This window comes from Drosophila persimilis, unplaced genomic scaffold (assembly GCF_003286085.1).
Source record: "Drosophila persimilis strain 14011-0111.01,24,50 unplaced genomic scaffold, DperRS2 tig00000191-arrow-pilon, whole genome shotgun sequence".
Taxonomy (NCBI): domain Eukaryota; kingdom Metazoa; phylum Arthropoda; class Insecta; order Diptera; family Drosophilidae; genus Drosophila; species Drosophila persimilis.
Window position 1 is genome coordinate 4,615,755 of NW_020825298.1, and position 25,329 is coordinate 4,641,083.

Sequence of the window (25,329 nt, forward strand, 5' to 3'; positions counted from 1 at the left end):
AGAGAGAGAGATGGGGAGGGGGAGGGGGAGAGGGCGAAGTGAAGTGGGCCTCGAGGCCAGCAGACGGGGCCAGACGGTGGTGCGAGCGAGATAGCGCTAGCGAGATGGCCATACAAAAAACGTTACAGTTACAGTTACAGTTACAATTTTAATGCGCATTGCATGTGTGGCCCCCAGCCTCCATCACCCCACCCCTCCACCCCTCCGACACCACCACATCCCTTGTCTAAAAGTTTCTGTTGTTTGATGCCAATTTTTTGCATTTGCTTTTTCTACACCCCTTGCCCAGCCCTACCCAGCACTGCCTTTCGTTTCGTTTCGTTTCGTTCTGATACCCTTTCACAGAGAGGCCTTTACGGTTCTTAGATGCTTGCCAGGCAGAAGGGGATGGCATTTCAAGCGCTTAAAGTATAGATACATTGATTCTGAGTCGATATAGCCAGGCTCCTCAGTGAAGATATTGAAGAAAATTTGATATTAAATTTCTAGAGGTTAAATGTCAAGATCTAGGACTCTCGAGGCAACTCTCGAGGCTTTTGTGACCCAAAAAATATGAATTAAATCATGGGAAACATCAGCTTTATATATATGCACATATTTAAGGTCTTAACTCATCTGAATACTACCAAAACTATATCCCCATATTATATAGCTGTCAAAGCAGCGATCCGAAAGCCTCTCTTTGTAAGAAAATCCTCCACTATTTGTTCTTTTGTGTGTTTCTTTATACTTCAGATCCATTTAAAGATCATAGATTCCATTCCCTGGTGAAAAACGTAAGCCAAGGGTATTCAAAAGCCTCCGCCTCTGATATTCCCTCCCTGTACGTTTTGGTTCTTTTTTTTCGGGTGCTCTCTTCGGTTAGTAGTGTCGCTCTGTCTCTGTCTCTGTCTCTGTCTCTGTCTCTGTCGCTTTCTGTTCCTGTCGCCCTCTGTCCTGTTGGCTGCATTTGTCGGTTGTTGAACCCGCTCTCTCTCGCCAGAAGCTTTTGGAGTCCATAAGTGGCTCTGGCCAACAACAATAACAACAAAAGCAATACAAATCAAATGAAAGCTGCTGTCGCTGTCGCTGCTGCTACTGCAATTTTTTTCATTAGAGGCAAAAGAAAAATGCGACGAAATAAATAAAAATGCATACAAAAGCCACATAAAATGCGAAGGGCAGGAATCGTTGGAAGGTACACTCAAAAAAAACCCAAAAAAAACAAAAACAAATATATATTTGGGGAATCTTCTAAGCGATCTGGCAAAATCTCCAGATTTGGATCGGATTTAATGAGACTAGAATCTATTTTCGCATATTTAAAGATCCACCACAAATCTTTTTCTGTCAGTGTAAGGACTCCCCCAGTTTTTGTTTGTAATTTATGTTGTGCTCTGTTTTAATGCTGTCAACCGATATTGTTCGATAGATATATACTTTGTATCTTTTATAGCCACCGACGGACGGGGCACGCCTCTTGGCGGCCCATCCACGCCCTCAACGGCACGGCAATGACGGCAGCAACTCATTAAAAAGCAATTAAAAGAGTTTTTTTTTTGTCGTTGTTTTATATTATTGCCGGCTGCCACGGCTACTGGTGGCATTTACGTGACACAGGAGGCGTCTGAGGAGACACTCAATAGCCGCTGGCTATTCACAAGGTCAACACGCACAGCAGTGAAATATATATGCAGCCGTGTAGCCGTGTATTGTCTGGCGTGTGTCTGGAGGCCTGTGGCAAACAAAAACATATTACGCATACGCCACGAAGGACGCGCCAGGCAAACAAACAAGCCGCAGAACAAGGACAAGGTAAGATGGACCAGACAGGTCGGGAGAAGGGCAGCGGGGGCAGCGAGATACAGAAAGATATAAAGGGAAAGATGAAGGAGATACAGAATGGGTTCTCATACAAAAAAAGATGTGTAATTTGTTGAATATGTGGCCAAAGACTCCGCAATCCCTGGCGAAACATAAATCTATAAATCTGTGCTTATAGGAACAGATTCTGCCTAAGCTTTAACAAGAAATATATGCCAAAATATGACCAACATCCGCAGCACCGAAAATAAAGCCCCACTCATAAATTCAGCCCCCCCCCACCTACCCCACCTACCCCGCCTACCCCTTCTAAACCCAGACAAAAAATGGTAAAAAATTCCCCTCTGTTTTTGTTTGTTTGTTTCTTGTTTGAGGCTAACGAAACGTAGACAGAAATGGCCAAAACGTGTTGACAGTCTCTCCTGGTCTTCGTCTTGGCTCTGATTTTGAGTTCGAGCCCGGAACACGAACAGGATTTGGCCATTGCCTTAAGCATGTCCTTGAGCTGCAGAATTTATGGCCGCTTTAAGTTATTTTGTCATTTTGCAATATTCCGTTTAGTTTTCTTCCTTCCTTCTCTCTTCTTCCTTCCTTATTGCGTTACAGCAGAGCGGGGGGCGGCAGGACGTCCTGCCACGCCCTGATTTCAATACGGAATTGCGCAATGTATTAAGAAAACATTTTCGAGCAATTTAAAGGCAATTTTCCTCTCACTCTTTGCCAGTGGCTGGAATTTATGCAGAAATTGTTTTTTTTTTTTTTTTTTTCCCCCCATTTTGAGATGGCCCACACCCAGTGATTATTTGGCCAATATTGCGGCTCAAGTGTGGCTTACACAACGCCTGATATATGGCAGAGCCAAAGGTAGGCACTCTTCGAGAGAGAAATGGAATTCGTGTCAATAAATTTCAAGTTAATAGACTTCGCTTTCAGTTGGGTGGAGCTTGGGGGCTCGGGGGCTTGGGGGCTTGGGGGACGTGGGGACTATGCAAATGTCACAGTTCCGAATCGAATGATTCAGCTTTAAGAATTTAATTAAAAGTAAAACATACAAAACCCGAACAAAGCTTTATTAAATGACAATCGAGATTTTATAGAATATTTTTTTTGGTTTGTTCTTTTTTGATATATTTATGGGGCACCAACAAAGTTCACGGTCACGGCAATTTTACCGTTGGTTTTGCCAAAAAATAATTTAACGGTGTGTGTAGTAGACGCACACACACACACACACACACACACGCGTACTTCTACGAGCATTTGCAGCCGTAGTATTTCTCCAGAGAATTCGCACGAAGCAAATCAAATCAAGTGAAATTCTCATTTGTCACGCAAACAGTGTTCTTGTTGTTCTTTTGATACCCCGTAAGCAGAGATATTAAGGGTATATTGTGTGGCTGGAAGTACTAGATATGTAACAGGGCATAGTCCCTATGCAAAGGGACGTAGGATCCACTATTTCGAGGAGTATATCACCATCATCAAATCCCTTTCCTTCTGTGCCTTTCCCCACAAAAATCAGCTTAAAGGGTATCCAAAAGTCCTTCGAATTTTGGCCCCTCAGGCCATACGTATTTGTTCTTGCTTTGATTTGCTTTGCAGTGCTCTCGGGCTCTGAGATTTTCGTAGCAAACAGGAGGCGGGGCGGGAAAATCAATTACGTGTACGCGTCGCAAACGGAAGTGGCAGACGACACCGCCAACAACAACAACAACAAGAACAACAACAAGAGCCACCAGAGTGGCAACGTTGTTGCCGCTGCCACTTTAAGCCGGAAATGTGCGACAACCACAAAAGCTCGACGGGATTAGGCAGCGGACCAACTCGAGGGTCAAACGATAGCTCTCCCTCTCTCCCTCTCTCTCTCTTTGTGTGTGAATCTCTCTCCTGACCACGTGCCTGACATTTCAATTAAATTGCCAAAAAATATCGTATCTATATGCTGGTAGATTTATATGAACGGTCATGGCATACCCAAACCCACGGCACAGGCACCGGCACAGGCACAACTTTAAGCCCCGAAAAATGCAAACGAATAAATTTCACTTCTTTGCCAAAAAAAAACGAAAAGAATATAAAGAAAAATGTGGAAAAAATGGCATTTGTATGCACATATAGAGGGAAAATCGGGAAACAACTTCCGTTCGATGAGAGTTGCATAAAAATTCGGATCAAAATGGATAAATATCCCCCCCTTTTTTTTGTTGGGCTGTGAGAGCACGAAACCAATTGCCGGCCATAAAGAGGGGGGGATATTTGATCTTTAAAATAATGGATGAGTACAGGTACACCCCTGTTAGTGATTGTGGGTGGAGGGGGATACTTCACCTTTAAATTCTTCATTAAAAAGAAAAAGGAAACGAATGTTCTTCGACACAGATTGAACGATTCAATGGAGCTGAATCTTCATGAAGGATGGACTCTACTACTATAGAATGTCATTAGGTATATGTTTCTCTTATTATATTCTAAAAATCTGCATCTTTTTTAGTAAATCTAAAACTCTAGAAACCAATTGAGAGTTTTGCCATGGAACTGCCTCTTAAAATTACTCAGTAGCTCCAAAACCCGCTGGAAAAACCAGGTGTTCCACCTGTAAATGATTTATTTATACAGCAACGTAAAAAGTCGTCGAATGAGTGATTCCCTCACACATTCACTAGACAATCTACAGCTTTAGAGTGATAAGTGACTCCACCTCTATCTCTAGCCTCCTCAGCAGAGCAGAAAAGACAGTCACAAAGATGCTCTAAAAAACAGCCAAGTCCACAACTCTGAAAGAGGATTTAAGAACCCTTAAACTCTGGCTGCCTCAGGGCTTCTCGGCTACGGCAAATTGAATCTCTCTCAAAGTATAGTTGGCTGATTAAGTGGCCCTTAGTTAGACTCCAGATGCTTGATAGATGCTCAAACTATGGAGTTTTTTGATGATGCTATAATTTTTAGAGCCACAGACTGTGGCTGGAAAGTATTTTAAGGAGGAAAAGTCTCCAAGTTTCTCTAACATCCACCGCACAGGATTACAGGAAGAGCCTTTAAGAGCCTGAGCCCAAAGCCTCCACCTCTTCCTCCCGTTGGGACTCGCAAACTGTGCAGCCCAGAGAGTTTCAAACTGTGCCAATTGCAATTAGTGCCTCGTCTCGTTGAGAGTGTGAGACGCTGACTGACTGCCTCGTGCCCAAATGATATAATTACGTTTCAATTAGTGCAGCTATCGCACAGAGGCTGGGCACATGTAACAGACGCCTGCCACATGCCGCATGCCGCAAAACTTGCAACAAATTATATTAAATGAGGAAACCAAATGCAGGCGAGCGGAAGTGGAAGTAGCTGGTGGGGGCAGAGTAAGCCCCCCATTAAGCGAATGATAAACTGACATTGATAGTGCCCCAGGAGCTGCCACTGCAAGCTGCAACTTGAAGTCTCCTGTGCAAAAATCCATGTGTTCTACTGGATGGGAAAATTCATTTCCCAAAGAGGCGGCACACAACGAAAAAGGGAGGGTTCTTCGATATTCCTGGAACTTCAGTGCTCAAAAATGTGGGTCAACAAAAGTCAATTGTCCGATGGACCGCCACCGCCGCTGACAGCCAGAGTTCATCATTCGTCAGAAGGAAAACTAAACTAAAGCGGGGGGAAATATTTATGTACCACTCCCTGTCAGTCACACAAAATATGCTGCCACAATTTATGCCGCCGCACGGTTCTTTCCCCCCCCCCCCCCCCCACAATCCCCAGAGAAGAGCTCTCCAACCCCCAAACCAGGGGCAGGAGCAGGAGCTGGAGCAATTTGTCATTTAGAGCTCTGACAGCATCGTCTCTCTGTCATTAGCATCGAAGGCTATGAAGGAACCACAAAAATGCTACCCATTCGTGGCATAATGTTCTCCACTTCAAAGTGAGGCATAAAACTCAACCGTCGACAGAAACTCGAGTCAAGTTTGAGCAAACTATAAAGCGGAAAAAATATATGTATAAAAAAGAAACGAAACGCAACGCGGACAAAGAAGAACTTGGCTAACCTTCGAATTTGGCGTAAAACTCAACGAGGCTTAGAGGGGGTGAGGGGGCGGGGAGGGGAGGGGGGTGCTCCACTGAATATGCAAATGCAATGAGAGACGAGCAACAATAATAAAATCGAGTAAAGCGAGGAAGCCAATAAATCTGTGCCGCCAAAGCGGCTCGTAAAAATGGAAAACTTTATGCTGGAAAGGGTATGGTGGAGGGGGGAGGGGAGGGGAGCAGCTGCCACTTCCTACCTGTCGCCCGACTGACTGCTTACAGTTTGACATTCACAGCGAAAATACCATTTTATGCACTTTTCTTTTTTTACGACCCGCAGGAAGCGAGGGGGGGACGGGGCGGGGGCTAAGAGCTTGTAATATGACATCAGAGCGTGGAAGTAGAAGCCAGGACCTTCGAGACGGAACTCTGACAATGTCCTGGCCTGGCCTGGCCTGGAATGGAATGGAAATGTTTGCTTATGCCTCACTGAACAATTGTGCGGGGCCCTTGGCTGGGCAGAGGAAAAACGTTTTATGTGCGAATAATAAGTAACAATCATTTGTGGTTCTCCATCAGGGCCGACTCCATGTTGACTCTGGCCCTTTTGTTGGAGTGCCCCCGCCCCCCCTGCCACTCCCACTCCCCCCGATTCTTTGATTTGTATTACTTTGTGACACAGTTTCTGTTGGGGCCCTTCTCCTTCTCTAGCAGGTGCCTCTTGGGCACGCTCTCGAATTACTTTCCCGAGAGGACATTCACATATTGTTTTCTGCTTTCTTTTTTTATGGCCGGGTCAAACAACTTTTGGCAGTGACTGTTCTACAGTACTAGCTTCCGCTCAATTAAAGAAAACAAAACAAACAAAACAAAAAACCGAAACGAAACGAAACGAATTTTATTCGAGTGCTCGTAAAATTGTTCCAGCTTCTTGGGCGTCTGCCTTTGGACATCTGTTGGGCATTTGCTGGCTGGCAGTTCAAAAGTGCAAAGTTCAGATCCCCCATAACCTCTCGCCCCCTCCCCCCTTCCAGGCCGTAATAAGTCTTAATAAGTTGAGGGCGTTCAATGTGCGGGCTTTGGGTTAATTAAAAATTATTACCAAAGAGATTAACCGAAATGTGAAGAGGAGGAGGCCAAAGAGGGGGTGGGATGTGTGCACTCCCGCCCTTCCTTCAGCATCCTTCCTTCCTTCCTCCCTCCCTTCAGCATCCTTCCTTCCTTCCTCCCTCCCTTCCTCCTTTCATTGATTACGATCTATGGGAAAGTGTTGATGTAACGCTTAGATTGGCTCTGTTTCCCCCCACTACCCACTCCCTCACTGCCTGGAGTTTCCCCCTCTTCACTCTGGGGTTCATTGACATCCAGGCCTTATTTATGCGTGCCATAATGGAGGCACACTTTCCTATAAAATATTCACCCTCTCCCTCCCTATATTTATTGGCAAAATCAGTTCTTGAACTCAAACGTGCTCCAAGCTGAAGAAGATGCGCACTGAGTGGCAGGAGGAGGAGGAGCCCCTCAAGCCCTGCCAGAAGGGAGGGGGTGGGCACCCACTTACGTACACACACAAATACATTCGATTGCAACTCAATTTGTAAGGCTTTCAATTGAAAGTGGTACAGTTGTGCACAGGGCCTTGGGCAGGGATGTCAACGAAAGGTGTCAAGACATTTCAATGGGGCCAGCCATTGAGGGAATACAATGGCGGAAACAGATCGTTCAATCAGGGATTAACTTTGATTGAATACAAATATAAATAAGCGAAAGTATTCGTATATCAAAGAGATCTACTTGAAATCTCTTTGAAAAGACTTCACAAAAAATCTGTTCCACTGCCTCTGCCACAGTCTTTAATACATTCTTTAATATTCAGCCACTTCCTTTCGCTTTGCTGGCCGATCTTCCGAAATATAACCCAGACTTGACTTCCTTTAAGAGCGGCCTTCAGCCACGTGCCCCGCTTATCGGCCTTTTTCATTTCCATTCATTTCAATTTTTATATATTCTTCCTCTTTTCTGCTCATTTGTGCTGCTGACCGAATGAACGTACAGATAAAATAATAGGAATTATGTTGATTAGGGACTGACTCGCTCGCCGGCTCTCCAGCAATCAACACCACCCTCTACACTTTTTGCACAACCCAAAGGGGGAGTGGGGGAAGAGCATGCTCAGCATTCTTATAATTATAACATGCTCAGCATCCATATCAATATACTAAAGTTGATGTCGACCCGGGCGCAAATTCCATTAGACCAGCGCCAGCAGCCATGCCATCGCTCTGTCCCAGGACCCAGACCCAGACCCAGACCAAGACCCAGACCAAGACCAAGGCCCAGCACGCACTCAGGGCCCATTTCCTGGGCAAGTTTATTCGATTAACAACAATCAGGGCAAACCAGACCAGCGTCGGGCTGGGGCTGAGCATTTGCCAAATGAGCAAAGGAAGCGGGAGACGACCTGCCAGGCTGGCTCTAGGACCGGGGAGGGGGGCGGTGGGGGGAAAGTGTGACCTGATGTCGAGGTAGAAAAGCCATTTACACTTCCCCGTAATTGTAAATTATGTTCAAGCTGGCGGTGGATGTACATAGTGCTCCCCCGATGATGACATCCAACTAGTTGACAGGAGTCGCCCCACAAGGGGGCACAAGGGGGCACAAGGGGGCGCACAGGCAAATTCAATTAGCACACACACACACACACACACACACACACACTCGCACACACACACTCGCACTCGTATCGTCTGCATTTTAGTGTAAATTAGTGGTTATCCCGCCAAAGAGACAAGAAGTTCAGAAGTTTTCTCTCTCTCAGCATCTCATATTTCAAAAGTTCGCTTCTCAATCAATGGAGGGCCTTTGTTGGCGGCTCCTCCCCCTCCCCCGAATCACAATTAAGGTTAATGACATTGATAAATTGAAAATGCTGGCTATTGGGGTTTCTGGGTTGCGCCAAACTTGATCAAATTCGATTATATATTTTGCCAATACCCTCTCCTCCCCCATCCCCGATGATCTGGCAAATGAGTGACACATTTCTGGTCTGCGGCTGTCTCTCGGCCAGTCTTGACCGAATGGCTAGTGGTTTCTGGGCTTGGCCAAGGCCCAGATTCGAGTGGGCGAAATGCTTTTTGGAATACAGGGTGTTTGGAATCGGTTCCAATTACAAATATCAGATTTATTGATAGCTCAATTCCCATGAAATATTCTCGACGCATTCGCGGAACTGGTTGCGCTTTCCCAAGGGCTAGATTTACTCCAAATACAACGGAAAACCCCCCTGATAGCCTGTGACTTTTGTCTGTTGATTAAAACGTAACCTCTGAGGCAGAAAATTTCTTGGAAATCTGTCTTCGAAATAGGGGAAACATACGACACCCTGTAATGTTATTTTTTTCCATTCCTCTGGCCCGCTCATAGGCAAATCTCATGAGATGGGCGTACCAGCGGGAACTAGAACTGGATGGCATATCAACAACTAATACTCGAGTGCGAGTGCGAGTGCGAGTACGGGTGCGAGTACGGGTACGAGTACGGGTACTCATCGTACTACCGGATAGAGTGCAAAAAATAAATAAATAAACGAGCGATTTCAAGCTAATTTGTTGCTTGATGATATTAAATGACTGGCTTTCGAGGGCGGGCGGTCGGGGAGTGGGTTGGGCGTGGGGGGGGGTACTCCGGGTACTCCGGAGAGATAAATCAAATGCAAAGTTTACTTGTTGACTTTGTGGGTTACAGTGGGGGGGCGGCTGGGTGGCTGGGCGGCTGGGCGGCTGAGGTTTCGTCTGGCAAAAGCTTTAAATGCCAAATGTATACAACTTACTGCAGGGTAGACGAAGGCCGCTGCTGGCTGGGTGGCTGGTGGTGGGGCGGTGGGGCGCTGTGGCTTTCGTCTATTTTTAGGTTCGGTCTTACCATTTTTGTTTGCTTCTTGCCAAGTTTTTGGCAGCTTAAGAGCTTGCGAGACTGCATCATCGTCATCGTGGGGGGAACGGGGAGAGGGGAATGTGGAAAGGCTTAGCAAAGTATCTTTTGACGAATTGAGACACTTAGGGAGGGGATTAGTTGAGCTGTAATTAGCTGGCTGCCTCGCGAAGGAGTCTGGTGATTGTGGGGCCAAGGAGGCACCCTGTCTGAGGACTCACCGTATTCCGCTGACATGGCGCACATGGGCTGGTGGTGGTGCGCATGCGGATGCGGATGCGGATGATGCGGATGCTGCGGACAGATGCCCTCGTGCGGGTGCGGGGCGATGTAGTACTCCGGATAGAACTCGCTCGGATACGGGATGTACAGCTGCCCCGGCGGCAGCTGTGCCGGCGGCGGTGGTGCCACATTCGGCGGCCCAATGCCGTTGGTGCCGTTGATGGAGCCGTTGCCCTGACTCCCGCCACTGCCGCTGGAGATGCTGCTCACGCTGCTCGCCGACGACCCGCCTCCGCCGTTGGGGGAGACGCCTCCGCCATGGCCATTCTCGTGCGGCTGCGGTGGCGGCTGGTGGGGCTGCTGCTGTGTGCTGGGGGGATGCGGCGGCGGTGCATGGTGGAGAGCGTGCGGCGGCGGCGGTGGCGGCTGCTGCAGCATGTGCTGGTGATGCTGCATGGCGGCCATCAGCGCCAGTTGCTGCTGTGGGTGGTGCAGCGCACAGACGGGCGGCACAATCTGTGCCCCCTGCGGCGGCGTTGCGGTCTGCTGCAACAATGGCGGCGATGACGGCAGCGAACAGTTCGAGGAACCGCCGTCCGAAGGTGAATGTTGCTGCTGTTGCTGCTGCTGTTGCGGTTGATGCTGCTGCTGCTGCTGCTGTGGCGGCGGTTGGGTGGTAGTCGCCACTATTTGTTGCAAGTGTGGATGTGGTCCTGGTGGTGGTGGTGCTGCTGCCGCTGCCACTACCACTGCAGCTGGCGGTGGGGCCTGCAACATCACCATGTTGCACGCTGGCGAGGCCGAGTTGCTGTTCAGGCTCGTTGTCGATGATGTGGTCGAGGAGCAGCTGCCACCCGCATTGCTGTTGTTGTTGTTCTGGATGTTGCTCGTGTTGCTGTTGCTGTTGTTGCTGCTGTGTTGCTCTGCAACATTCAGTCGCACCATTGTCTCGATATTCGCTTTTGATTGTTGTCCCGTTTTTAGTATTTTATCAACATTTTCGCTGCAACTTTGTTGCCAGCTTGTGGTTAATATTTAATGTATCTTATAGTTTGTTTTTTTGTATCTGCAAAAGATTGTTTATCTGCAATTAATAGGGGGAACAAGGAGGAGGAGGAGGAGGAGAGGGGGGGCTCTTCTCCCATTTGGTTACCAATCCAAAAACGTTATCTTTCCTCTCGGCTGCGATAAGGCCCCCGCCAAGGTTATCTAGAGAAATTTCTTGGAATTCCCCATGGGTCTTAGATTTTTCTAGACTTCAGGGAATATGTTCACCTTTTAGGCTTTGATATTCGTCTGCCCCACTTCGCGGCCCAAAACTTTTGACCATTTCATCTTCGTTCAAAGGGAAAGACCACACATGCTCGTCTAATGCATATTTGACTAAATATTTAGAGAGCAAATAGCGTAGTCCCGGGGTCTTCCGCTCTAGATTTCCTGGAACATTAATCCCAAACATTAAAACAAATAATCGCCATGAAATCTAGTGCAAAACATAAATCAAATTGGAATTATTTCTCAACAACAACACTGAATATTTCAACAACAACAACAACAGCTACGGGGGAAGAAAAAAAAACCACAGCTGCAACAATAGACACCACAAAAAACCAACAAACAAGAGAAAAAGAAAGAAAAAAATCTACAACAACAGCTTCAACAACAAAATCAACAACAAACTCAACAACAACAATGTGTGTATGCACACCAACAACTGATCAGATAACTGCGCCATTGTGTCAATTTGACAAATAATTGAAATACTTGCACAAAAGGCACAAAAAGATACAACCAAAGAGGCATGTGGCATGGGGGAACGGGGAACGGGTACACCACCCACATTCGGACGAATAACAAGGGAATGGCATAAGAGATAAGAGTGAAAACTAACGGCAGCTACAATAACAGCGAAGCAATGTTAATAAGAACTGTTCGTGCAACAACAGCAACAAACAGCGACGGCAACAGCCACAGCCACAGCAGCGGGCACTTAAATGAAACCCCGCAAATAACAAACAGAAAGTGAAGGCAAAACAGAAACGAAACTGCAGGCAAAAACAACAACAAACAAAAGGGGGTACTCCTCCAAGGGCTATACGATGAGCGACTAGGGGTTACTCATCAATTGGTAGCATATGGGGTAGCATAGTATCTATAGTAAAGCATAGTATCTATCCTAAGAGCTGTAGCTGACGTGTTGGGGCCTTTTTTAGTGCCGATTGTAAATGTAAAATGTGAAATGTAAACCTTTTATTCCCTTTTTATAACCAATTCCTGCGATAAGACCACAAAATAGGTTCTGCACGATCTTCCAAACTATAAGCCAAGCCCCTTTGGGTTTTCTAGGTCCAAATTCCAAAGAACAAACTTTCTCAGGGAATGTTCAAGTCTTCGAAACAAAAAATTCATACAAAATGGATCTTCAATAGATCGTCTTTCACTCCTCTGTTGACACCTCTACTCCCAAGGCACGATCTGCCTGCCTTTTGAGGTCTCATAAATGCCAATCTACAGGGTATTCCAAGCAACAACAAAATTAAAACGTAAGCGTGTCTTAATCGTTCGATTTGGTATGCCCTCCATGCCCTCCTCCGCCGCTCTCGTATCTTTGCCTCTGTCTATCTTTTTGACCCACGCTTCGACTGTCTGTGTGGCGAAATTTGATGCCTGCGCTTTGTTGTTCTTGTTGTTGTTGTTGTTGTTGTGGGGTGTTTTCATTTAGCTGTTAATGCAGCTTTACTTTAATGGGTTTCTTTTTTGGCCCTTTCGCTCGTTACGTCTGTCCGCATTTATCGCACCTTCCACCAGGCGGACAGACGAACCGACGACTGACTGAACACTTTTTTTTCTGTTTTTTTTTTTCGACAAAGGTGTTGGGTGTTGCATATCCAAATACAAAGAGAGAGAGGGAGAGAGACGGGGTTCAACGACCCGCAGAAATAATTTCCATTTCGGGGTGCATCGCCCCAAAACGAAATCAAAAACAAATTTAAGAATGGCATTCCGCAAAAAATTCTTCAAGTGGTTGTCCCGCGATCGAGGCAAACATCAAAGAAGAATTGTAAATGGAATTCGGGAGAAAACAATATGGGGGGAACCTCTCAGAATATGCCTCAGAATTCCTTCATCGATGCACAAAAGATGGCTGGTTAATACTTTCTCCAAGTCTTTATGGAGGCATTTCAGTGGGCGTTTAACCTGCAAAGACCTTGGTTTTTCCTCAGGGAATCGTATAATTTTCTTGAATTTTTGAAGAAAATATAAAAATCTTCTAAGCACATTTTTGAAATATAATTACCCACAACACCTAGAAAATTCCCTGAATTAATAAAAATGCAATGAAATAGTGTTATTTTCCATGGCTGCATATAGTTTATGCCATTTCCCACAGCCATTAATGTAATTTCCAAAGTCTTATTGTATCAGAAAGCGTTTCCCACACTAGATTTTCCATTCCGACCATTAAGTGAGTTGAAACTCATTTAATTCTTGGAAAAATGCTCGAGATGCTCTTCAACACTGAAGATTTCAGTGTGAATAGAGTTGTAAGGCTGTGCCCCCCCCCCCCACCCCACAGAAGGCAGGCAAATTATCATAAAATAAAACTAGAAGTAGAAGTAGAAGTGGAACAATTTTTCCGTATGCTTAGAAATTTCCATTGCAAATGCTTCACGTGGGTTGCATTCTAATTGATTTAGTGCGTCTGCGGCAGCAACTACAACAGCAATTACCACCAAACAACGACGGCAACAAAATGTTGCAGCAAAGCAGCAGAGCAGCAGCAGCTGGCAAAGAAGTAGGGGAACTGCAGGTTGCAAGAATAAGAAGAAGCAGACGAATGAAGTGCGACTGTTGTCACCTGTCTCAATATGCACTCTCATGGCTGTCTCAAGTACTCCCAGAGACCTCGCCACACTCCACACCCCAGCCCACATGCCGCGTCACACACACACACACAGCCCGCCCGCAGACAATGCTAGACACACGCACCTCCAACGCCGACGCCGACGCTGACGTCGACTGCAGACAGCCAGAGGGAACACGGCACAGGTGTGAAAGAGGGTGGGCCTCAGCGACTGAGACAGAGGACACCACGCGGAAATCTACGCAGCTTAGCAATCTGCTTCTTTCTCTCTTCGGCATACCCTGTAGACGTGCGAGAGCAGAGGGGTATATGGGCTGGCGTGGGTGTTTGGAAAAGGAAAGGTTTGCCAGGGATCCAGGCCAGATCTGTGTGATCTACTGCCACGTCTGCCCCCAGCCTGCCCATCAGGTATCGCCTTAGTCTCCATATCGGACTATGACTGGTTTTGTTTATGCTGCTTAAATGGCAGACAGATGAAGAGGAGACATTTGTGGACTTTTTTCTTAACACCCGCCGCATTTGTGTCAAAAGCGTCTAGACCGGGTTTAGGTGCTTCCAGAGCTGCTGCTGCTGCTGGGGGGGGGGGTGGGGGGTGGTGGACACCCCCGTGTCAGGCCACTCAACGGCAACGCATTTGCGACACGTTGAACGTCTTGATGAGGCCATTTGTTGTGCCACAGCGTGCGTGTGTGTGTGTGTGTGTGTGCGTCTGCATTTCTTGAAGTTAAATCCAAAGTGTCAACAGAATCTGAAAGTGTTGTCAGTTCAGTCGGTGCCGTCCACGCTCCAAAGGTGTCAAATGTCTAATGAATTATTGAGCAGCTATAAAGCGAAGCCAGGCCCTGCCCCCTCCACCCACAACAACCCTCCTCTAGCTGCTATAGAACCCAAATGGCAAGAAGTCGTGATGTGACATAAAAAGCTGCTTGCGAAGATTCTGGAAACGTGTTGGGTAACTGTTTTCAGAGGGGTCTCATCTAGCGCTGTGGAGCACTAGTATTTGATATGCAGATTTGCAGATTTCTAAGATTTTCCGAAGGTTTTTTTTGGAAAGACAGAAAACCAATTGGAAAAGGAGTAAATATTAAGAAGAAATTTCTAAAAATTATAATAATATTTATATTATAATAACAATCTTTAAATCCAAAAGAATATCCAATTTAGGGGTTCTCATCCAGAACTATGGAGCACTAGGATTTAATACACAGATTTCTTGGATATTTAAAAGGTTTTTTGGAAACATTTGAACACAAAAACAATTGGAAAAGGTGTAAATATTAAGCAGAAAATTCTGAAAAATTCTAAAAATTATAATAATATTTCTTGTATAATTTCCCATATACCATTGCGCCTTGGATTCCGATTAAAAGGGAATACAATGCTTCAACCCAAAAGAATTCCTACTTTGAGTCGAAAATTAAGGAAACCCCTCTTCGATCATCATGGCTTTGGCTATTTACCACCTAATGAGCATTTTCCATGTTCGCTTTCCCACATGGAAGACTCTTGCCAGGTAAATTTACATTTTTTTGTTGCCTCCCTGCGGATCTGTGGAGTTAGTGGAAGTGATAAATATTTCAGGGCAAGCCCTGGGCCAAGCCCCAGCAAGTCAACACTTTCCCATTCACAGAAGCCCCGAAGACAAAGCAATTGAGTGAGTTCCTCCACCCTGCACCCCCCTAGCTCTTTTTCATCAACCTGGTGATTCCTCTTCTACTTCTGCGTCGTCGTCGTCGTTGTGGTCGTTGTTTTTTCTTGATTTTTCCTGCTTCGACTTAACAAATGGCTTACTTTGTGTGCAAATAGCAATGGCAGAGGCAATTTTTCTAACGGTAATTTCTAACATTTACCTAGTTACCGTTAATAGACAAGTTGGCCAAGTTGGCGAGCCAAGACATGAAAAAATGCCTGGCCAAAGACGGTCTGCTGGTCTGCGGCTGTGTTGCAGCCACGAGAAGGTGAATGCAGTCAATGGCGACCATTTCACAGCTTTCTTTGTGCGCCGCGCTCGAGTGCCTCGCGTCTGGTGCCCCAATGAGGGTGGGAGCAGGGGGGGTGGTGTGGGGCGAAATGTGGAAAGTGGGGGAACTCCCAGTGCGTCTCCCCATCTTGGGCCATGTTCAATGACTGGTTATTGGTTCCGTTTAGAATGATTTCTGGTTCAGCGTCACACGAATATCCACCGAAAAAAATTACATAAGCAAAAAGCACACACATGCCACATGCCACATGCCACAAGCCGGGAAAAATCCCCCCAAAAAAAAAGGCGACACACATGCCTGTGCCACCTGTTGTGGCAGCTTCTTCTTCGCTTAATTACTGCGGTTGTGGCACACAGATACACGGATGCGATGCATATGATAATGATTTCGATGGTTTTTTTTTTTTGCATTTCTGGTTATTGTTTGAATTTTTTTTCTGTGCTTTTTGTTGCATAAAAACAATGCAGCCACAATTTGTGGCAGCGTTGGTGGCTAATTACTCGGCAGGCGATTGCATAAAGACCACGCTGGGCTGGCAGTGTGGCACGCCTGCAGGTCGATGACTCAGGGCCTCAGATACTTCGGGAAAGATCTGTGCGGTAGGCGGTTTTCCCCTTCACAAGCAAATTTCCATTTAAAGTGGTTCATTAAATTCCTCATTGAGCCGATATTCCAATTGCCGGGATTCCGGTTTGCCATTAAGTGCGGGCTTGAAGGATCCTTGTGGAGCACCTACTACTCTACTAATTAAAGCGTTCGTGTGAGAGTCAAGGATATCTGGCCGTATCAACACCCATGATGGGCGAGAGTGAACGAATGAATATTCATGTAAAACACGCCCCTTGGCGCCCTCGGGCTGTCACCGGAGTATGCAAAAATAAACCCCGAAACCAAATGGCATGGAGTTGAGGATTGCTGGAGAGGGGGGGATGCGGTTTCTCAATTTCCCCCCGATAACCAACTAACACTGGGCGTTGAGCGTTGGGCGTGGCATGTAAGCCGCATAAATGACTAAATGAATGCCCTTGGAACACACACATTAAATGCGGGTGGGCGTGACCGATGCAGTCATAGGCATTATGACAATGCTCGAACACACACCAAAAATATAGTACATATTTTCCACAATTTTCCAGATGCGGGCCTGGGGTGCGTTGTGCGCTATGCGATGTGGGTGCCAGGGAAAACCTTTGCCCCTAATGATAATCAATTTGTGCTTAAAATTAAGTGCTACTTCCACCTGGAGAAGAACATTGGAACTCACTTTTTGCAGGGCCTTACAGATACATTCCTTACCCACACACACACACACACTCATAATCGGGCACACACTTTGGCAATGAAATAAATTATACGAATTTATTGAAGTTGTGGCGACAGAACCAACTCGAACCAACTCGAACCATCCATGGGTGCTGGCCATAAACTCTAAAATGTAATTTAATTGTTGTCGGCACTAAAAACTTATCTCATAAATGCAGCGCTATCATTGTGCCGCACATACTAGTCTCCGCACAGAGCACAGAGCACAGTGCCATTTGCATTTTAGTAATTTTTACAGACTCTGATGGGACTCTGAATGTGGCACAGGCAGCTGCTCGTTTGGCTTTTTTGATAATTGCATTCCTTGACTGTAACTGTAACTCCGGAAAAACTCTCTGAAATCCCCCTTTTACGACTTTGGGTGGGGGGGCAGGGCACAGCACTCTTTCTCGCTAATTGGTAGAAATTTTCATTCCGCCTTCGTTTTTTTTTTCTTTTTCCTGTTTTTTATTTGGGTTTTGTAATTTTAAAATTGCAGTTTGTTCGAGTGAAAAAATGTAAAACGGCAAACAAAAAAACCAAATTAATTGTGGGCAGGCATTGAGGCGTGTAATTAGCGGCATGTGGAAAGCATGAACGTACCCCCCAACAAAAAAAAAAACAAAGCCACAAAAATATTATTCAGAAAACTTCAAAAAAATTAAGGAAATTAGAAGAGAAATTTAAAGGTCTTTCCTTTTGGCTTTTTTCAAAATAAACACTCAATTAATTTGCGTTATTTTAGGCACAAATTTGGCAAAATATTTGCCCTCGGTCTCGCCTGGTCTTTGATTTCTGGTAATCAAAATAGTCATAGAGCTTCTGCAGTTTCAACGGCAACTCAATCAATTTCCAATTTGTTGGCCATCAGAAATGACAACAAATCCCAGAGAATATTTCTAATACCACACTCCAAAATGCCTTGAGGTGTTCCTCTCTCTAGGGGGGTGGGGCAGGGGGGGCATGCATATGGCAAACGACAAACGATGCATACGATTTCCAGACTCTCCCACTCGAAAAAGCCAAACCAATAACCCCAAAAAAATATAAAAATTCATGGAAGAGAAGCCCCAAAAAAAAAAAATTTGCAGAAATATTTATGAGGCACACACAAAAATTGTTGGTGGCGTTGCAGCAGGAAATTCTCCGATTGTTGAGGGAAAAACCGGGAGAAAATAAAGGAAATACCTAAACAAAATTTAATCGAAACTCGGAAACCGAGGGGCAACGCGGCTGGGGGGCTGGGGGCTGGGGGCTGGGGCACTCCACGGATTCGGTTGGGTTTATTAGTTTATAAAGTTTGGATTTTGTTTGCGTGTGCCATTTCGGTTCATGTGTGAAAAAATACAACAAAAAATTCAAGGTATAAATAAACTAAATAAAACCGAAAACTAGGAAAACTTCAAACTTGGGGGGGGGGGGGGTTTTTTTTGCCGGCAAACGTTACCAAACAACTGTTGCCCCGCCCCCCCCCTGCTCGCCGTCTCTCTCTCTAATTGGAAACTTTGCCTAGTGTGAGGTTTTTCCTCCAATTATAACCAAACCGACGCACAGTTTTTGTTGTTCGAAGGTGCTTTTGGCCCACATGTGTGTACATACATATATAGACCCTTAACCCGCCATCTGTTTTAGTTGGTTTGTGGACAATTGTTTTTTAGTTTTTAGTTTTTAGTTTTTAGTTGAGTTTATTTTGTACTTATTCGAAAATCCTCAGGCATACACAATAATTTCTTGCTGCCTCAATTTGTTATAAATTTGTACAGGCTTTTTGCTTTTTGCTTTTTGCTTTGCCAATTGAAATGAATGAGTTTTTGGGGAAAACTATGTGGAAAGTTACCCAAAGTTGGTTCTGAATAAAAGTTGGGAAAATTAAAGGGCACAAAGTTAAGTAGAAACGTCTAAATTGGGGCATAAACCAGAGTATATATTAACGAAATAAATGAAAATAATTTTTAATAATTCCCCAAATACTCCCCGCCAAAATGCCCCCAAAATCCTCTCCGCCAGCTCCACTCAATAATCTCTCCAGAAACAGCACTTATTCTAGCACATAATTACGCCCTGATTAGATCCGATTATTGTTAATCTTTTTGAGTATTTCTTTATTTGCTGCTCTGTGGGCCATTGTAAAATCTCGGCACGCAATGGGAATAAAAGGAGTATTTACGAGTGCGTGATTTCTATATTAATGCAGTGCGGGACGGTAAAGGGGAGGGGGGTGGGGGGACGCCACCACAAAATTGGCCGCACAAAAGACGAATCAGCCTTTGCAAAGATCTCACTCGGAGAAATGTCATAAAATTTGTTCAACGATTTATATGTTTCCTTTCTTTTTTTTTCCTTCTCTGCTAAATATTATTTTTGCCACCCTCCCTCCCTCTTTCCTTCTTTCTATTTTTTTTTTTTTTTTTATTATAATTTGTCATATTTTGTCATTTAGCATTATAGTTTGCCCTTCCCCCGAGGGCATGGACTGGGCATGGACTGGTCTCCAGCTCTAGCGGGCATTTTCCTACTCATATCTCATTTGGTTTTTGGTTTTCGGTCTTGGAGGATGGATGTGGACCGCTCCAATGTCGGCGCCTATGGGCACACACACACATATGTCTGTCCTGCTGTCCTGCTGTCCTGCCGTCTCTCTGATCTGCTTGACAACAGTGGAATACGAGCAGAACGGAAATGCTGCTGTTGCCCGGGCCCAGACCCACAAAAATCTATGGCATGGCTGGGGGTAGCCCCCAAACAATGAGCCTGGGCCAAGTCCATGCCAGAACGGACATGCCAGCAGCAACAACAATGTGCCCAGCACAATTTCAGTGTCCGCTGCCAAGAAAGGCACAAAAAAGAACGCAAACGAGAGGCAAACAATCCCCAGTGAGACAGCAGCGGAAGAGACTTGACAACATACGCAACATGGGCGAAAAATGAGTGGCGACGACGACGGCGCACATGGCGTATGAGTGACGAAACGAGGCAGAAAGAAAACTCCAGATTCCAGACTCCAGACTCCCAGAACAGCCCCGAAAACGAAGCTGGGGCACACGCCCCGCACAGATTTGATAGTTTTTATCGATTTAAGTGGATTTTTCCAAGGGGGAAAAAGGGAGGCACAGGGCCCGCGGCAGATTCAGATATATAGACAGACAGCCTTGATTTTTGGCAAACGTCGCGGCCCCAAACAAATAAACATAAAACAAGCAAAAATGTGCCTGGCGTTAATTTCCCAAAGACGAACCCAGGGCATACCCTAAACAAGGGCTGCCCATGGACTCCTCTCTGGTGTGAGGGCATACGACCGTCGTTGTAGCTCGTTTCTGAGTGTGTGTGTGGCGCGTGTGGCAATGTGCGTTGTCTGCGTCTTGGCAGCCGGCATAGATAAGCGTTTCTACAACCACACAAAAAAGAGTGTGTGTGGCAAGCATTGCTGCCGCCGCTGCCGCTTCTCTGACAACCGAAATCAAAGCTCAAACTTTTGCGTATAAAGCATAAAGCTTCGACCATGAATTGTTCAAGTTTTTTTCTCCTCCAAGCATCTTTAGCATTTAGCAGGAAGTCTGTGCGTGTGCCACGCCCAGCCCACACCATGGCCCCCACCCTTTTCTTTATCAACACTTCTGGGGCCATGGCGACCCCGAGCAAATGCGTAAAAATTATGCCACAGCTTGAACGACGACGACGACGACGACGAGGAGGAAAAAATGTGGGGAAACCAAATGCGGAACTAGCGCTACGGATGTTGGGGAACGCCAAAAACTGGACAACCAATTTACTTTTATTTTTATAGAGGCCCGCTTGAGGTTATCCTTAGCCCTCTCTCGCTCCTCGCATTTTTTGTGTGTGTAGAGGCGTTAAATATTTCCCAGATATGTGCATAATTTATGCGTACGGGCAGAGCCAAGAAAAAACTACAGAAATAATAAAAGGGAGATAAAAAATGTATTTATTTTGCGCATATTTACGCATGGGCCAACTCCCGAAGAGCGCCCCGGCTAAATGCGCATAAATATTAAATGAGCTGGTCGCTGGTAGATGCTGGAAGCTAGATGGTACCAGAGAGTGTATCAATTGTTCCCCCTCCCTGGTCCCCGGCCCCCCCTGCTATTGCTATTGTTACTGTTGCTGTGGCCGAAGCCTTAGACTGGAAGATGATGATTTAGTTTTCAGCACTCTATTGCAATAAATTCCATTTGCCAGGCCATTTCCAACTGGTTTTGTCAGGGCGACTCTTGTCTGTCTGCCTGCCTGCCTGCCTGCCTGCCCGTTTGGTTACTCTCTCCCAGCGCTATATACCATCGCACATACATATATAGATATATCCCTCCTAACTGCTTGGCACTCAACATTATAAATTGCCGCATGAGTGGGGTGGTGGGGCGGTGGGGTGGTGGGTCCACAGCCATTGCAGCCAAACAAAAACTTATTATTTATTTTGTATGTTTGTCCGTTTGTGGGGGGGGGGGGGGGGGGGGGGGGGGGTCTGTATCGTATACAAAGTACTCGAGGGTACTAGAGGGTACTAGAGGGATTGCAGAGAGAGCGCCAGAGCTCCACTCTAATAAATAATTATCGTATTGTTTAAGTCTCGAATGGAATGCCATAAATCATGTCTTGGCCACTAGACGTCGCGAGATATTTGACTCTGAATTATTATCATCACAGTCCCATCAGACTGATAAGAACTATGGCGACAGTGCAGCCAAAAGGGCGGATGGAGGGACCAACAAACTGTTGGTGGCACAGCCTCAAGTAACTTGGTTCCTCTTGGAGGTATCCCAGTGAAACTTTGTATTCAAGTAAGTTTTGAGATGCTAAAGCACATATGTGGAAATGATGGATATTCCTCTAAGGAAAGTGTAGATATCATACCAAAATAGTAGTTGTACCTAGAGATTACCTAAGTAAAGAGTCGAAGCAGTCGAAGAACAAGCAACAGTAGTCGGTTTTTTAAGTTTTGGTAAGATTGACCTCAAGTAACTTAGTTCCTCTTGGAGGTATCCCAGTGAAACTTTGTATTCCCGTTACTTTTGAAGTGCTAAAGAACATATGTTGAAATGATGGATATTCCTTTAGAGAAAGTGTAGATATCATACCAAACTTTAAAGAAATGATGTTGTATATGGAGATTACCCAAGTAAAGAGTCATAAAAGGCAACACTGGTCGGTTTTAGGCATATTGACCTCAAGGAACTGGACTTCCCTTTATTCTATTCCGATGAAATTTGTTATATTGACGTTAATCCACTTCAAATCAAGGGACATACCACCATAGAACACATCTACCTACTGCCAAAGCTTGAAAGAGCTTCTTAAACCCTTTCCGCCATACCTAAGCATCCCCTATTGAAATCCAAGCTCAAGATTGCGCCAAGATAGAGTAAATCTCTCAGAAACTTGAAGCTCATTCCGCTACACACACTTGAGACCATTTTCTAACCATTTCATAGGCAATTTATTCAAAATTTATACAGAAAACTCTGGGATTTGCTTCACTTAAATCTCATATGAATATCTAATCTGTTTGTCTTAAATCCACTCGGCTCCAAGCCTCCCGCCCAAACCCCAAAAAGAGCTGGCAAACAAGTTGATATGCCTGCCCGCCTGCCGGCCGGCCCACTTGGGGTCTAAACCCCACTCAGAGGCCAACAAAGTAAGCGGCACTTGTTACCAACACGCGCTCCTCCGTCTTTACCAGCAAAATTGCGTTTTGGCCGCAAACCGTTTGCCCTTTGGCTTATGGCCTCGGCTCGGCTTGGGGCCGGGGGGGCTGGGGGCTCGTGGCTGGGGCCCACATTATGGCACCCCAAAGCAAACTAAACGCGTCAAAATGAGCAAAAGCGAAGCTCAAACTTCTGCGTAGTGCACAAAAATATTCAAATAACCGCCACCGACAAAGAGGAAAAAATAATTTAAATCAGTACCGCCCCCCCGTCCCCCCCAACACCGGGGGGAATAGTAAACTCAACTAGATGGATGCAGTAGGCTTAGAGGAATGTGTTTTGTGGGGGAAATGCTTTTAGGGAAAATCCTGGCGCATCATGGACCAGGCCCGAACGAAAAGCGGGGCAGACTTTGCCGCAACTATGCTGCAATGTGGCTGCCACAGGGGACTAGGGGGCACTAGGCTGGTCCCAAATAGAGCCATAATTACCGCCGAGGCTCATGATTTATGGACACTTTATTGTTGGCCTTTCAAAAACAATGAACCACTAAATAGAATTTTCAGATTATAATTTGGGCTCTTAAGATCTTCTGGCTTCTGGATCGAAATTTTGCTATCAGATGTTTAAAATTGTATCTTAAAAGCGAAGCGTTTGTGTAGTTTTTCCCTGATCTCATCTTCCACTGTCCAGATCCGTTCCTGCTGGCTTTCGGTTGTCTTCAGACTCCTTTGCTTTCTCTTTTGGCCCTCATCTTTTTCCTTGGCTGGGAGTCCTTGCTTTGGTACCTTCTTTGCACTTGTAGGATCCACAGGCTTGAGTGGTTTTCTTCGGGCATCTTTCTGCTTCGATTGGTCCTTTCTTTGTATGAAATTCGTTAGGAAACTTTCTTTGATGGAATCGATGAACCGGACACGCTTTTTTGGTTCACCTTTCTTGAGGCCTTGGGCTGGTGGCCCAGTCGATGGTTGGCGCCGACGTTTCTCCGCGGAAGGTTGTCTTTGATAGACTATTTTAGTCGAGTGTTCGCTGCTGGAACCGCTTTCCCATCTCCGTAGAAAAGATCTTAGCTTAATGAACGGTGCCTTATCAATCGCTTCTCTTATGGGGTCCCTGGTGTGCCTGACAGGCGCCTCCACCCAGTCATCGCTCGAGGACTCCATATCGGACTCCATGTAGGGGTTTCTCCTATAGTCAGTGTCCTTTCTGTATTCAAGGTCCTGCAACTGCCTGTGGCGGAACCTGATCCTTTGGCTAATCACCTCTAACCAGTCATCGCAGGACGTGTCCTCGGATGGCACGTACGGGTATCTCCGGGCCTCAAGGTCCTGCTTGCTATCCGTTGAGGCAATGCCGTGTCCATTATTGCTATTCGGAGGGTCCTCATCAACGGACAACAGGTGTTGCTCGTTGTATCCACCCACGGCTCGAATCATCTCCTGCTTTGTGCTGTCTGGAGGCATCAAGCTCCGGGATAACACCACCGGCATGTGTCCGCCTTCAGCTCGTCCTTGGTTGCTCTTCTCGCACGGACTTATCGCTGGCTTGGGACTGCCTTGAGGACCAGCGGGCAGCAGCCGGGGTTTGTATTTGCCCTGGCCCACGACTTCGTAGAAGTCGGAAAGGGCCTTCATCTGTAGTTTCACGACTTGCCCGGGACTAAGCTTCTTACAAACTGGAGGAGTGTGATCTCTGGATACCTGGTAATGCTTTTCGCAGGCCTGTTGAATCTCACTCTCCGGTAGTCCAGCGCCCGGAGCGGGTCTTTGACTCATGGGCAAGGGTCCCGAGGGGCCGGAGACATTGCAACAGCACAAGGCAGGTGCGTATCCGTAGGGCATGTCATCCGAATCCAACGAACACTCAGACGAAGACCTGGGCATTCCCAGTCTCCTTAGCCCTGCCCGTATATCATCAGACGCCGGGACCTTATGGGGCGAGCCGAAGGGGTTGGGTCCCACATTCGGATTGGTGAACACCCCCATCGTCTTCGTGCAGAACATTATGGGACTGTGTCCGGTCTTGTCCCTGGGCCGCATCATGCGACAGGGGAGGCACAGGAAGCGCTTCATCATGATGAGCAGCAGCACGAACGTCTTCATCGCCATGGGTCGCCGCAGGTCGCCATTCTCATCGAAGATGCCGTAGTACAGGTCAAAGGTGTCGGACATGGCGAAGGGCACCTTCAGCGTGTTCCAGCCCATGACCAGTGGCCCCAGGATCCGGCTGAACAGGTTCAGGGTGAGCTGGTAGAGGAACGTGCAGACATTCCCGGCGGACTGGTCGACGGCGTTGGCCAGCAGCCGGACGATGACACAGTTCCGGTTCCACCACTGGTGCTGCGGCGACGAGCAGGTGCAGGCCTTCATCGGCTCCAGTCGCGGACACCAGGGAATGCAGGTCGTGGGATCACCGCGCTGGGCAGCGGCCCGACAGCACGATCGAGACATTTTTAGGCCACCAACAAACAAATTCCAAAAAAAAGATGCAAAATTTTGAAATTTTTGTTGAGGTTTTACTTTTGTGTGCCCTCAAATTTTGGTTTAGTCTCGACTGAGGCTCCCGA

General features: G+C 46.3%; 2 protein-coding genes across 3 annotated transcripts in view; both read right to left on the reverse strand.

Moving 5' to 3' along the window:
* Positions 1 to 10,946, reverse strand: part of LOC6588880 (fibronectin type-III domain-containing protein 3A) — a 43,318-nt gene extending 32,372 nt beyond the window's left edge. For both annotated transcript variants that reach the window (XM_026989061.1, XM_026989060.1), the window contains exon 1: positions 9,957 to 10,946. In XM_026989061.1, the coding sequence (XP_026844862.1) occupies positions 9,957 to 10,902 (946 nt within the window). In that variant the 5' untranslated portion in view covers positions 10,903 to 10,946. The remainder of the gene's footprint in view (positions 1 to 9,956) is intronic.
* A 12,317-nt stretch (positions 10,947 to 23,263) lies between these two features.
* Positions 23,264 to 25,278, reverse strand: LOC6588879. The gene has a single exon (XM_002015296.2). The coding sequence runs from the start codon at positions 25,211 to 25,213 to the stop codon at positions 23,390 to 23,392; it is 1,824 nt and encodes a 607-aa protein (XP_002015332.1). The 5' UTR covers positions 25,214 to 25,278; the 3' UTR covers positions 23,264 to 23,389.
* Positions 25,279 to 25,329: the final 51 nt, after the last annotated feature.

Bases quoted from the DNA above. Each gene is read 5' to 3' on its own strand.
- LOC6588879 (XM_002015296.2), bottom strand. From the start codon at position 25,213: ATGTCTCGATCGTGCTGTCGGGCCGCTGCCCAGCGCGGTGATCCCACG.